We start from the raw sequence: 15,133 nt of genomic DNA on the forward strand, positions 1-15,133 counted from the left end.
AGATAAAGTTGCCCTGAATTGTGTCAATCACTTTTGCTTCTCTAAAGAAGAAGGGCCTAAAGCATCATTGCATCTAAAATGGTCAGATCCACCATGTTGTCACCATGCCATGGAGTGATACTTTAAACCTGCTCCTCTACAGTATATAGAAATTGTGTATTGTTATATTGTTGGAGGGAATTCGGTTAAATATATCTATTCCCGTGGGATACTTATCTAAATTATTTGGTTATTTGATTCTGTGACTGCACTCTTAATGCTCTGCCCCACAGATTGTGTAAGCAAAATTCAGAGCATCTGGCAGCTTTAGCTGCATCTGAGTTTAGTTGTTTGTTTTTTTTAAGCCTGGGGTGTGTGTCACTGTCCTTTGTCTAACTCCCAGAAATTAGGCTACTGAGGCTGGTCTTTGGGATCCCCGTGCCTTGAGGGTTCATTGCTCCCACTGTTCCATCCCTCCCTGGCCTTGTGAGTTTAGACAGACAGGTAGAATCTTCATCTTGTGCTGGCTAGCACTGTAGTGGCTGCTTTGCACACTGCCCACCATCTATGGGAGAAATCCTTGGTAAGACAGACTGTAGAATGACTTGTCAGTTTATTAATCACCAGGTAATTGATTGCATGGAAACATGACTTGTAGAAATCCCGCTACATTTTGTGCTAAAACTTGAAATTCCTTTGAATTTATGTTTTAGTGAATAACGGTGTTATTGTGTGTTTAGTATTGTAATAGATAATGGAAGTAAATAAATGTATGGATGTATAGAATGTTGTAGACATTATGTCTGGACGTATAGAATGTTGTAGACAGTATGTCTGGACGTATAGAATGTTGTAGACAGTATGTCTGGACGTATAGAATGTTGTAGACAGTATGTCTGGACGTATAGAATGTTGTAGACAGTATGTCTGGACGTATAGAATGTTGTAGACAGTATGTCTGGACGTATAGAATGTTGTAGACAGTATGTCTGGACGTATAGAATGTTATAGACAGTATGTCTGGACGTATAGAATGTTGTAGACAGTATGTCTGGATGTATAGAATGTTGTTCTGTGTATGGTGGTATTGTGTCCAAAATCAATATTTTAAATGAATGTTTGTATCATATCGTTGTCTAATGCAGAAATCTGGATTGCTTTCTACCCTTCTTTAATCCGTCCTGTGTATATCTCCTTAGAAATCCAACTAAAGGAATTATCATTAACCGACCCAACGGGACAGATGTCTATGCTGGGGTCCTAAAGGATTATACAGGGGAGGTAGGTTGTGCTGTCATAGTGGTTAATAAACCAAGCTGAAGAAGGACAAATAGTTGTCAAACATGTTTGTGGTGCCTTTTTATTTTTTATATGCAATGAGGAAATTGAAGCATAGTCGTAGCTTATGTTCCCAGTCCTGTCGGCTTTTACAGGTCTCTTAGGGTAAGTTCTGTGTGTTTATATTGCAGAATGTCACCCCCGGTAACTTCCTTGCTGTCCTGAAAGGAGATGCTGAAGCTGTAAGTGGGATTGGATCAGGCAGAGTGCTTAAGAGGTGAGTAAGTGTCTTCTCTTTTGTGGGTTTCCTGTAGTGAAAGTAAAACACACCGTAGCTGCTCGAAGTCGATGAACACATCATCCAAGTGATCTCTGTAAAACACAAGATTATGAGCAAATATTGTTTTTTCATAGCTACGTTTACATTCCGTTTCTTTTATGTGGACAACCCACAAGTGACCCAGGTGTGTGCTTGCACTGATACAAACCTCTGTCACAGCTTCCTTACAGTCTATCTCTACATGTCCGCTACGGTAATGCCATGCTTTATGCTATATAACTGTTTAATTTTGAACCATGAAGGAGAAATGAATAAGGTTAGCGCAGGTACCAGCACAGACTTGTACTTCCATGTTCTCAGTTGGGTAATAGCGTCTGAACATTTTACAGGCCCCTTTGAATGCCACTATAAAGATCCCTCAGGCAAGGTTTTTATACTTTGCTGGGCTTATTCTTCAAAATGTATTGTGTTTCATCTAATTTATGAACTACGGAAGATCTAAACTGGGTGCACAAGTATAGGTTACCTCTTAAAGGAATACTCCAGGCACCATAGCCACTAAGGCACGCCATCGTAGTTTTGGTGCCAGGACTGACCTGGTGATGTCCACTGGATGTGGTCAAACCATTTGCTTACAGTTTGACAAATTACCTGGGGTCAGCTAGAGTGCCAGAAGCTCTCAATGGAGAAAGTGATTGGCGCCCCACAGTCCCAGGTAATGTTTCTAAACATTATGGTTTGACTCTGTAGCGGTTATACTGCTTGGAGTTTTCCTTTTAATTTGGCTTGAATGACTTCCAGGCACAGAAATGTGTATTATGCCAGTCAAAAAATATTATTCTGTTTTATTGAAAACCAGTTTGATTTTGTTTTATGCAGTGGCCCTAATGATCACATCTTTGTATACTTCACGGACCATGGGGCAGAAGGCCTGCTGGCTTTCCCTAATGACGATGTAAGTAGATTGTCACCTTTTCTGCAGTAGATCTCTGAAACAATACTGAAAAAGCAGTGCTGACTTTATTTCCTGAAACAATACAGGGTATTCAATAAAGTGAAAAAGGATAAATGAGTCATATGTTACATGTAAGTTTACAGAGGAAGAGGTTCCATTTCAACTGTAAAAAGTAAAGACATGGGTCAATGGGGCCTGATGGAATACACCCAAAGTTATTAAAAAAAGCTTAGTGGTGTACTAGCAAAACCATTAACAGATTTATTTAACCAATCATTGTTAACAGGAGTAGTCCCAGAAGATTGGAAGTTAGCGAATGTTGTGCCCATTCACAAGAAAGGTAATAGGGAGGAGTCAGGCAACTATAGGCCAGTAAGCCTTACTTCAGCAGTGGGGAAAGTGATGAAAACCATGTAAAAGGATAGGATTGTTGGACATCTAAAAACACATGGATTTCAAGATTAGAGACAACATGGGTTTACTTCAGGGAGATCATGCCAAACTAATCTTATTGATTTTTTTTGATTGGGTAACTAAAATTATAGATCAGGGTGGTGCAGTAGACATTGCTTACCTAGATTTCAGTAAGGCTTTTGACACTGTTTCACACAGAAGGCTTATCAATAAACTGCAATCTTTAAGTTTGGATTCCAATATTGTTGAATGGGTAAGGCAGTGGCTGAGTGACCTGCAACAGAGGGTTGTAGTCAATGGAGTATATTCGAAGCTTTGGCTTGTCACCAGTGGGGTACCTCAGGGATCTGTACTTGGACCCATTCTCTTTAATATTTTTATTAGTGATATTGCAGAAGGTCTTGATGGTAAGGTATGTCTTTTTGCTGGTGATACAAAGATATGTAACAGGGTTGATGTTCCAGGAGGGATAAGCCAAATGGCAAATGATTTAGGTAAACTAGAAAAATGGTCCGAGTTGTGGCAACTGACATTTAATGTGGATAAGTGCAAGATAATGCTTCTTGGACGTAAAATCCCAAGGGCAGAGTACAGAATATTTGATAGAGTCCTAACCTCAACATCTGAGGAAAGGGATTTAGGGGTGATTATTTCTGATGACTTAAAGGTAGGCAGACAATGTAATAGAGTAGCAGGAAATGCTAGCAGAATGCTTGGTTGTATAGCGAGAGGTATTAGCAGTAGAAAGAGGGAAGTGCTCATGCCATTGTACAGAACACTGGTGAGACCTCACTTGGAGTATTGTACGCAGTATTGGAGACCATATCTCCAGAAGGATATTGATACCTTAGAGAGAGTTCAGAGAAGGGCTACTAAACTAACACAGTAAAGGAGTTTAAGCATGCTTGGGATAGGCATAAGGCAATCCTAACTATAAGATAAGGCCAGGGACTAATGAAAGTATTTAGAAAATTGGGCAGACTAGATGGGCCGAATGGTTCTTATCTGCCGTCACATTCTATGTTTCTATAAACTGGTTCATGGATTGTAGGATAAAACTTACCAGGAAAGGTTAAAGGATCTTAACATGTATAGCTTGGAGGAAAGACGAGACAGGGGGGATATGATAGAAACATTTAAATACATAAAGGGAATCAACATAGTAAAGGAGGAGACAATATTTAAAAGAAGAAAAACTACAACAAGAGGACATTAAGTTAAAGGGGCAAAGGTTTAAAAATATCAGGAAGTTTTACTTTACTGAGAGGGTAGTGGATGCATGGAATAGCCTTCCAGCTGAAGTGGTAGAGGTTAACACAGTGAAGGAGTCTAAGCATGCGTGGGACAGACATAAGGCTATCCTAACTATAAGATAATGCCAGGGACTAATGAAAGTATTTAGAAAACTGGGCAGACTAGATGGGCCGAATGGTTCTTATCTGCCGTCACATTCTATGTTTCTATGATAAATGTCAGGAATTCCATATGAATTTAAAATTTAAGGCCAAAGACTTTTGAAACACTTCAAGGTCATCTATCTGGCCTTAAAGGAGCACTATAGTGTCAGGAACACAACATAAATACAGTGCTTCCCCATAGGATTGACTGAAACTGTAAAGAGGCAGAGGCAGAGCGAGCACAAGCCAAACACAGCCCTGGACAATCAGCATCTCCTCATGAAGATGAATTGGATCAATGTGTCTCTTTGAGGAAAGTTCAGTGTCTGCATGCAGAGTGGAGACACTGAATGGTAGTGCTGCACATTAGGCAGAACTGCTTAAGAAAGCACCTCTAACAGCCATCTGAGGAGTGGCCAGCGAAGTTATCACTAGGCTGTAATGTAAACACTGCATTTTCTATAAAAAAAAAAAGTGTTTACAGCAAAAAGCCTGAAGTTAATGATTCTACTCACCAGAACAAATTCAATAAGCTGTAGTTGCTCTGGTGACTAGTGTCCCTTTAATTCCCGATAGTTGACACTTTGGTGAATAACCCTGTATAATTTAATTAAATAAAATCAGCACTTTGGAATAACTATCAAACTAAGACCTCCATCCTGATCTGTCTCACCTTCTCCAAACCAGAAGAGGAAAGACACTGCTTTCCCAGTATTTAACTGGAACAGTCCATTTTATCAATTTCGTGAAAACTCTGATAATCTGTACAAATGACCTGCAACCTCGTGTAGAGAGATACGGTAATCTGTTTTAGTCATCAAACTGGTAGCTATAAACAACTCATGGCAGAATGTTTTATCGTATTTATCAATGGTGGCTATGCTGCCAATTTTATGTGGACAAGCCAGACCATTAGGGTTATCTAAAGGGAGAATTGTCAGGAATTCAAAGAGAATTTCACATTTTATATCAAAATCGCTGACTTGGAGCTTTTCCTATTCTGCTATTTTGACATTAAATGTAAAAAATTCACACGCATTCCCAACAATTATCACTTTATTAAATTAACATGTATAAGTTGAAGTCACTTTCAAACTGCTTTTAAAGGAAAACGCCAAACACCATAACTACTACATCACGCTGTAGTGGTTATGGAGTTGTGTCCTGACACCACCCCCACAGGGCCTCTTCTTTCCTCCACTACATGAAAACTTAATGACTGCAGTCTTTTCGTTTTAAAAACATTCGTTTTTATTTAATAGTTTTACAGACTGATGTAAAGAAGTTTTGCTATGGTTAAAGTTTATGATTAGGTTTTGTCGAATTTGGGAGTTACCAAGTTACAAGTAAAACAACACACTAATTGTTTTTCTAATTTTCAGCTGTATGCCAAAAATCTGTCGGATACCATTCAGTACATGCATGACAATAAAAAGTTCAAAAAGGTAAGATTTACTCCACTAAGCTTAACGCTGGTCATATCCAACAACACAAAGCTGTCCTGTATATAACCGCACCGCTGTGATCTATTTATATGACAAAACTCCAACAGGTAGCTCTGACCTGGGGGTACAGTTTCTTAAACAGAGGCAGTAACATGACATTTTAATAATTGTGTTATGGTAGATATCAGGAACTCATTTTAAGAAGAATACAATTAAGGTCTTGGCGAAATATTATTTGCCCTGAACAAATGTTTCATGATTCTGTTAGAGTAATACGATGTTCTCTTATATCTTGGTAGATGGTATTTTACATTGAGGCCTGCGAGTCTGGCTCGATGATGAAGGATCTTCCAAATAACATTAATGGTGAGTGAGAGATTGAGAAATGCATTAGAACATGATACAAGCACAACTTGCCAAGGGTAAAACTTGGGGGAGAAACAATTACCGGTGAAGGACACCACTTAATGTGAGGTAGAAGGTGAAGAAGGGACACCACAGACCAGGAGCCAATAAACCCTTTATTATGAGATCTTTTATTTTCATGATCTTAAGAACTCTTTATCACGTGGCTGTCAACGTGTTTAACAAGAGGTAAATTATGCCAGGCCAGATTTTTCCATATCAACACGTGTCTCGGGAAAGATGGTGCTATGATCTGACACCATATCAAAATTTCAAACATTCATTTAGTTTTGTTCTTTTTGGAGATTTAGTTGTTGTTTAAATTTGCTGTTTTATAGGTACGTATCCCTAATATTTGACAATAGCACCATTTAACAGGAGAACACGCCTAGCATAATATCTAAACCAAAAAGAAGACAATCAAAACAGGCACAGTCACCAATATAAAAGAGGGGGGAGGAATATTGTCAACAAACTGTCTTTTATAAAGGTCCTGTGATTAATTAATCAGATTGCGCTGGTAATGAAAATATCACTTGTTTCACAATATTGTCTGTATCTCAAGCTCCCCCTTCCCCCAGAGATCCTTAGCATGTGTAATTACTGTTTACGCAAACACATGCATATTTATATACCCCTATGTAGTAATCGTATTAAATTTAAAATGACTGGGAGCAAATTGCAGAAGCGAAACTGCACAGCAAATCTTGTGACCAATTAGTAACATAACATTTTGCGAACAGAGCAGCCGTGACGCGCACCCACAAGGTCATGGTTTAAGTATCCGTTACATTCGCGTGTTACGAAAAATCCATCACAGGACTGCCAATAAATGAATTTAAAAAAAAAAAAACCCTTGGCAGTGTATATGCAGTTGTTATTTTAATTGTTTTCTTTTTTTCCTAGTTTATGCAACCACGGCAGCAAATCCCCATGAGTCGTCTTATGCGTGTTACTTTGATGAAAAGCGGAATACCTACCTGGGCGACGAATACAGTGTCAACTGGATGGAAGATTCTGATGAGGTAAGTATTCTTTGACCAGGATTCTGTGTCTTATTTGAGAGGTTACGGCACTGAATTTGTGTTTTTTTTTATTTTTATTTTTTAATGGTGTGTTTAGTTTTTGGCTTATTTGAACAAGGATGGGAGAGATGATGAGACTCATTATGGGGCTGATTTTCTAAACAGTAAATTGCAGCAAACAGAAAACTGAATCCGAAAATTTAGGTTAAAACAGCCATGCTAGGACTACAGCGGGGTTTGAGAATTTCTCAAATGAGTTACCATTGCCTACATATTGCAATTCACTTTTCAGTTCACTACAGTTCAGTATTTAGTAAATTAACCCTGTGTGTTTATAGTTAAACAATATGGAGCCATAGGATTCCTGACACCATACCCAGTACAGTGCTGTAATGGTTATGCTACTAGCAGTGCCCTCACAGGGTAAATGATCAAACAGTTTTACAACTCTGCTGGAGTCCGTCAGGCCTGGAGCTAAGAATTGCAGTGCAGGGCTTAGATTATTAGAGGAGAGCTCTCAGCAGACACTCAGCCAACGAGCCAGCTCTGTACTGCAGGACTTGGATCAGGGATACTAAAACAATCTCCTTGGAAGAGCTTGCAGGCTCCTGAGGAAGAGGTGACTAGCACCCAGCAGACTCTGGGTAAATTTTTAAACCATTCACAGACTGTGAAAAATATATAGATTTTCCCCAACCCCTCATTTAAAATTAAGTTGTGGGTACTGTGATAGATATACTTCAACTTCTCTAGGACATTGGTTATGAACGTTATTAAATTTGCTAAAAAAAAAAAAAAAAGATATATACCTGTAAATAAAACAGACAAACTTGCATTATCTCAATAAGAACATATACTTTAGTTTTACAGCAGACAATACATCAGGACTGCAGTCTCTATTTAATTTGTCCATAGTGTGTAGACATACAGCAGGGTTAGCTTTGTGTGTGTGCGGCTGCATCCTTACGTACAATACAAGGTGCTCTCTGATTTAATTTACAGGAAGATCTGACCAAAGAAACTCTGCATCGACAGTTTGCACTGGTGAAAAATCGCACACAAAAAAGCCACGTCATGCAGTATGGAAACAAGGTATGTCGTAGTCTTCTGTCGTTTCTTTAACATTTGCATGTGATAAGAATTCTAAGCTTTGGTACGGTTTATAATTGCTAAGACCCCACTGTGCATATTTGATCTAGAAAACGGCAAGGTTAGGGTTTTTTACCCAAGGGAATAACCCAGAATAGTGGGACACGAGTCCCTAATAAGGACTACCATGCTGGACCTGGAACACCTTCCATTCTGCCCTCTGGGATGCACGCTCTGTGTGCAACATAACTAATCTACTTCTAACCATGACTTATTCATCTCACGCTCCCTAAACGTACTTGCTTTAACTGAAACTTGGCTCTCTTCCTCTGACACAGCTACCCTTGCTTCATTATCCTATGGTGTTCTACAGTTTACACACAACCCAATCAGTCTGACAGTAAAGATGGTGGTGTAGGGTTTCTCCTTTCTCCCCACCCCCTTCCCTCTCTTTCTCCTCCTTTGAAATTTGCTTATTCAAACTCATAGCTGTAAACATTGCAGTTATTTATCGGCCCCCAGGTTCTCCTCTTCTCTTCATTGACCATGTTGCTGCCTGGCTTCCTCAGTAGACTCAAAACCTATTTCAATCACCTCCTCCTTTGGGCTATCGCAATGGGCTAATTCTTCCATACATGCAGCTGGTAATAACCTAGATCTTATTTTTTCAAATGCATGCTCAGTCTCCAATCTCTGTAATATGCCATTTTCCTCTATCAGACCACCTCCTATCATTTGTTCTCGAGTGCCCCCACACCCAATACCCTCAACCTAAACCCCCACATCTCAGGAGTAATCTGAATTCTCTTGACCTCCAGCAACTCTCAGCTGATCTTCATTCCAAACTCACATCCATCCCTACCTTCTCCTGTCTTTCTCTGGCTATCTCCTCTTCTAATGCTACCCCAATTCCAAGCACGCTCCTCAAGGAGGTCGCATCCAACCGTGGCACACTAAGTCAACCCGCTACCTGCAGAGATGCTCCCGTTCAGATGAACGCTGCTGGAGGAAATCTTGCACCGTGTCAGACTTTCTACACTATAAATTTGTCTTGTGCTCATACAGTGCAGCCCTCACCCTTGCTACACAGTCCTACTTTTCTTTTCTCATTAGTTCATGTTCCCGCAACACCAGGAATCTCTTTAACACTTTTAACTCACTTCTTCACCCTGGTATGACCACCCCACAAACTAATTTTTCAGCTGGTAGCCTTGCATGTTACTTTACTGACAAGACAGTTAAGGAATGAATTCTCCCCCCTTCTACCCTCTATCTCAACCTCACTTGGACCATACCATTCCTACAGTCCAAGACTTCCTTCCAGCTACTGAACCGGAGGTGGCTGCACTTCTCCTCTCGTCCCACCTCCTGTCCGCCTGATCCAGTACCTTCCCACCTCATTAGAGCTCTCACCCTTTGTCTTGTACCATCCTTAACACACATCCTAAACTGCTCTTTCATTTGGCATTGTCCCTGCTCTCCTTAAGCATGCTACTGTTGTACCCATCCTAAAAAAAGTCATCCCTTGACCCGTGTTCCACTTCCCATTACCCTGCTTCCTTTTTCCTCAAAGGCTCTAGAAAGGCTTGTCTTTACTCGTATGACTCAATTCCTAAATTCCATCTCTCTCCTCTTCTTCAATCTGGATTTTGCCCCCTCCACTCTGAGACTGCTTTTGTTAAAGTTACAAGTGACCTAATCGCAGCCAAAGCCAAAGGCCACTACTCTATACTAATTCTTCTTGACCTCTCTGCTGCCATTGATGATTATGGTCTCCTTCTCATAACTCTTCTATCTCTTGGTCTCTGTGACACAGCCCTCTTGTGGTTCTCCTCCTATCTCTCCCAACGTTCCTCTGGTGTCTCTTTTTCCAACAGCACCTCCTCTCCTCGTCCTGTTTCAGTCAGAGTCCCTCACGGTTCAGTTCTTGGTCCCCTTCTGTTCTCTCTCTCTACTGCCTCTCTTGGCAAACTCCTTAATTAATTTGGATTTCACTACCACCTGTACACTGACTACACCCAGATATATCTCTCCTCCCCTGACACCTCCCCTGACGTCCTACAACGTGTCACCAATTGCTTTTCTTCTATCTCTGATTGGATGTCCTCCCGCTTTCTAAAACTCAATCTCTCTAAAACTGAGTTTCTTATTTTTCCTCCTCATAACACGGATCCTCCTCCTTCACTCTCCCTGCAGGTTGATAGTACCTGCCTCACCCCATCCTTTCAAGCTTGGTGTCACTTTTGATCCTGTCCTTATCTTTGCACCTCATGTCCAGTCTGTTGCTAAAACCTGTCGATTCCAACTTAAAAACATTGCCCATATACGCTCCTTTCTTAGGCAAGATGCTGCCAAGGAGCTTGTTCACCCTCTAGTAATCTCTCGCATCGATTACTGTAATTCTCTCCTAATTGGTCTCCCCAGAAGCCGTACTGACCCTCTACAATCTGTGGTGAATGCTGCTGCCAGGCTGATCTTTCTCTCCTGTCGCTCCTCTCACACCTCACCCCTCTGTTGATCCTTACACTGGCTTTCTGTATCCTATAGGTGTCAAATTAAAATACTAACCCTTACCTATAAAGCTCTAACCAACTCTAGCCCCTCTTACATTTCTTCATTGATTCATAGGTATGCCCCCTCTCGGTCTCTCCGCTCTACTGGTGACCTTCTCCTGTCTGCTGCTTGCACCCTTACTGCAAATTCACGCCTGCAAGAGTTCTCACGGCGGCTCGTTTCCTTTGGAAAAGCCTGCCTAACCCTGTCAGACTCTCCCCTGGTCTTGAATCATTGAAGTCCCTCAAAACCCATCTTTTCAGGATTGCTTATGGCCTCCAAGAGTAACTTCTATCTCGTAATCCTTTCTCTTGCTCTCTCCTACAGGGACACACTGCACTCACCTCCAGTTCTGCTCCTTTCCCAGCCTGTCTATTTGCCGTCTCCCTCAATACCCTTCCTATTGTGTTTTTATACCCCACCTCCTCTAGACTGTAAGCTCATTTGAGCAGGGTCCGCAACTACCTAATGTTCCTGTTACATTTTGTTATTGTCTCATTTGGTAAATTCCCCTCTTATTGTAAAGCGCTGCGGAATAAGTTGGCGCTATATAAATACCAATAATAATAACTTTAAATGGGTCTTAAGATACAATCAAATGTCAAAGGGTAAAAGCATTTGTTTTGAAGTGGCGGAAAACTGGCTTACATTATAGATTGAGATATTGGATCAAATTCCTGTCTATTAAAATCATCCTTTGTCCAATCACTGAGCCATTTCATTTTTTTTCTCCTTAAGTAGCCATTTTGGCAATCAAAGTGCACAAATGGCATACATTAATGGACTACTCTGGGTCCATAAACCAAAGAACAAAAAGTTACTAGCCCATTATCCCAAATCCCTGTGCACATTTAAATAACTGGAGGTATTTTAGTGTCACTCCAATGGCCAATAAAGTGCAAGCTCACCTGCCACGGCAAGGCACAATCTCAAGGTGATTACTACACTAACAATTCGCCTTTCAGCTAAAGGCAAAATCTCTGAGACAGAGAGAGGTATTTTTGGTGCCTGTAGTGTCCCCTTAAAGGAACACTATAGTATTTAAAATATATATATTTATTTACTATGTTTGCTTTGGCGGTATATGTGGGAAAGTAGTTTGCAAAAGTTGCAGGCAGTAAGCATAAACTTTTAGTCTGGGATTTTTGCTTTGCCTGTAGTACAGCTCATCGAGAAAAGGGGGCAGCCACACTCGAGCTCAGCGCACCTGCCAATTCCGATAGCTGTATCAGCCCCAGTATTAAGGTTTTCTTTGAACTCTGCATTATCACGATTAGAAGTGGTCTTAAAGAACACACCAAAAGTGCTTTGTGTCTGGAATCTGAAATCCTTATTTCCAAGGGTCACTGTAAGCACAGTAACCACTTCATCTTACTAGAATGTGATGGTGCAAAGGCCCTGTCCCTAGAGCCTCTTATGCAATGCAATCACTCCTGTCATATGTGCCGAAGTCAGAGGAAAACAAATACATTCGTTATTCATATTCCACCAAATTGGGTGCGAGAAGCTGCTTGCTCCTGCTGGACTACAACTCCTATCATACTGCAGACTCTGAGGCTAATGGGAGTTCATTGAGGCAACCACTTGCTAAACAGTTTGCCAAAACACCTCACCCAGTGGTTGGCCAAACCTGATAAGAATTGTAGTCCACACTACTTTTTGTTTATTTATTTTAATGGACAATCCATAATATTTAAAAAATGTACAACTAATACAACTCTTTAGAGTTTTATGAATCTCTATATTTCAATAAAACCACCATTCTTTACAAGAACCTTTGGACTGGAGATTGGTCCTCAGTGCTTCTCATAATGCCCAGCACAAACAAGGAAATGTTGGGCAAACAGGGGTTTGTTAGCTGCCGAGTGAAGTTCTGCAGCTAATAATGAAAGGTACATTTTTATTCCTTAGGAAATATTCGTGAAAATTTTAAGCATATTTGGACATAGCTTCTCTGTTATCAAGTAAATACATTTTTTTTCCCCCTTTTCTTCTGTTTTTCAGACCATTTCCTTGATGAAGGTTAAGCAGTTCCAGGGAAGCAACAACAACTTCGCTCCACGTCTAAACCTGGAACCTGTGAAGAACAGAGACCTGATCCCAAGTCCCGACGTTCCCATGGAGATCCTGAAAAGAAGACTTTTTGCCACAAATGATGTTGTGGAGGCCAGGAATATTGCAGCAGAGATGAAGTCACTCCAAGAGGTATAGAGACCATCTATTCCGTTCCATTTAAATGGAACCAGCTGTTAGAGTAGCATTGTATTTATGGGAAGACCATCTTCTATTAACAGGTCCAGACTTAAAGAAACACTCCTGGCATCATAAATATATATATATATATATATATATATTTATGATGCCAGGAGTGTTTCTTTAAGTCTGGACCTGTTAATAGAAGATGGTCTTCCCATAAATATATATATTTTATTATAATAAATCTGGCTGATATGTAGAGAACACACACACTTTCTATTGCTACCCTTATATTGTCTTCCCACATGTACAGTCATTGTATACATAGGGAAAGAATAAAGGGAAGAAAATAAATTGTGAAAACTAATTTTCCATAATATAAGTGCACTGCCGAACATGCATACCGTCACACGGCTATGTATTCATTTTTCTTTCTTTATCGAACAGGCCAAACAGTTGATTAAGCAATCAGTGGTGAAGATTGTGAACCTGGTGACAGAGTCCAGCGAGCTGGCAGAAGATATCATGAACGATCGGGTCGGCCACAGGGACCACACCTGCTACATTGGGGCAGCCGAACACTTTAAACATAATTGCTTTAATTGGCACTCACCTCTGGTAAGCATTACACGTTCTATCCATTTACGTTACTTAAAGGGGCAGTCTGCAATATGAAGTAGCTGTTACTCTGCTTAGAAGTGGTGGTGCTAGCCCCCTGGTTTTTAATCAAGCTGTTTTAGCCGTTTGACAAAAACTGGGGAGATTTTGCTGCTCAGAAACTGATTATCAGAGCTGAACTGCAGGGACGGCCCGCGTTTTTTCTTAACAGCTCAAATGGGCTTCTCTGCTGCTGTTTGGATCCTGCAAATTGGAAGACCTAGAGGTCATGGATATTTACTGAACCTAAGGAGAAAATATAAAGTGATAATATCTAGTGCAATATCCCCTATACCAACAAAGAGGGGAAACACACTAAAAAATACCCACTTACCTTACCAGAGCTTTGGGCACACCTTGTATGTCACAATCTAAAAGGACAACTCTGGGCACCATAACCAGTTTCTTAATGTAGTAGTTATGGTGCCTGAAGTCCCCATCATGTTACCTTTTACTGTTTTGTACAGTGGAACACAGAAATATTGTGCCTGTCAACTGGCTCCCCTTTGCTGCCTGAGCAAATGCGTATTAGCAGAACAGCTAAGTGGTAACCGTGTCCGCTAACACACTCATCCCATCGCAAACAACATTTATACAGATGCTAGAGATGGATGGCCAGTGATGGACTGCGTTTCTTGTTGGCTGAAAGTGTTCGGCTAACGCTCTTAACGTGATGTGCAAGTGTTTATTCATTGGCTAACACAAATATCATTTGCTGTAATGTAAAACTTGCATATAGCAAGCCTCTCCCGTTTGAATGTAGGAAGTCTGTGTTACCCAATCAGTTTTCATTAGTTTTAACTTTGGAGGGTTGGTTTTAGATTGTATTGTGGAGTAAAGTTAAGGCGATATTGCACTACATCATGTCACTTTCTTTCCCTAAGTTCACAGACTGTTAATCCAAGATCTGTGTAATTATAGAATTATAGTGTGTACAAATACCTTGCTTTTAAAATGATGTCGTTTTTAGTGTAAAATAGGAAAATTAAAGTCTATCCAGGATTAGAGTCTCAGCCAATGAGCACAGCCCTGCTTAGCTCGGTGGAATTAGCAGGATCTGCAAGTTAGAGCCATGGGTGCTTGGAAGTTCTCAAACTGTTCCAAAAATGTGACAAATTACATTGGGAGGACACGAGGAGCACTATAGCAGGCTGCGGTGTTTAGGGGTGCTTGGAGTGTTCCTTTTTTTGAAGTAATTTGTTATAGTTTAGAGAAAGGTGCAGAAGGGTTGCATCTTTAATTTTGGACGTTTACGTGATCATTTTGGCCTGAATTTACAACAGAGCTGTGGCTTTCAATGTTTAGTGAGTAAACCCCTTGGAGTTTAAAATTATTCTCTTTGTATTAGAAGCTAATCATCCTCTCTCTTCTTGCAGTATGAATATGCCTTGAGGGAGCTCTTTATTCTGGCGAACATGTGTGAAGCTGGATACCCACTGGAAAGGTAAGTAACCAAATAT

At 40.5% G+C, this 15,133-nt stretch overlaps 1 protein-coding gene across 1 annotated transcript in view; it reads left to right on the forward strand.

The window, feature by feature from the left end:
• LGMN (legumain) overlaps positions 1-15,133 on the forward strand; it is a 42,581-nt gene that overhangs the window by 20,397 nt on the left and 7,051 nt on the right. Inside the window, exons 4-13 of the mRNA XM_063439198.1 lie at positions 1,179-1,260; positions 1,449-1,534; positions 2,417-2,492; positions 5,686-5,748; positions 6,048-6,114; positions 7,060-7,178; positions 8,181-8,270; positions 12,825-13,025; positions 13,464-13,634; positions 15,050-15,117. Of these exons, the coding sequence (XP_063295268.1) occupies positions 1,179-1,260; positions 1,449-1,534; positions 2,417-2,492; positions 5,686-5,748; positions 6,048-6,114; positions 7,060-7,178; positions 8,181-8,270; positions 12,825-13,025; positions 13,464-13,634; positions 15,050-15,117 (1,023 nt within the window). The remainder of the gene's footprint in view (positions 1-1,178; positions 1,261-1,448; positions 1,535-2,416; positions 2,493-5,685; positions 5,749-6,047; positions 6,115-7,059; positions 7,179-8,180; positions 8,271-12,824; positions 13,026-13,463; positions 13,635-15,049; positions 15,118-15,133) is intronic.

The sequence above is a fragment of the Pelobates fuscus genome, chromosome 13, assembly GCF_036172605.1.
Source record: "Pelobates fuscus isolate aPelFus1 chromosome 13, aPelFus1.pri, whole genome shotgun sequence".
Classification (NCBI taxonomy): domain Eukaryota; kingdom Metazoa; phylum Chordata; class Amphibia; order Anura; family Pelobatidae; genus Pelobates; species Pelobates fuscus.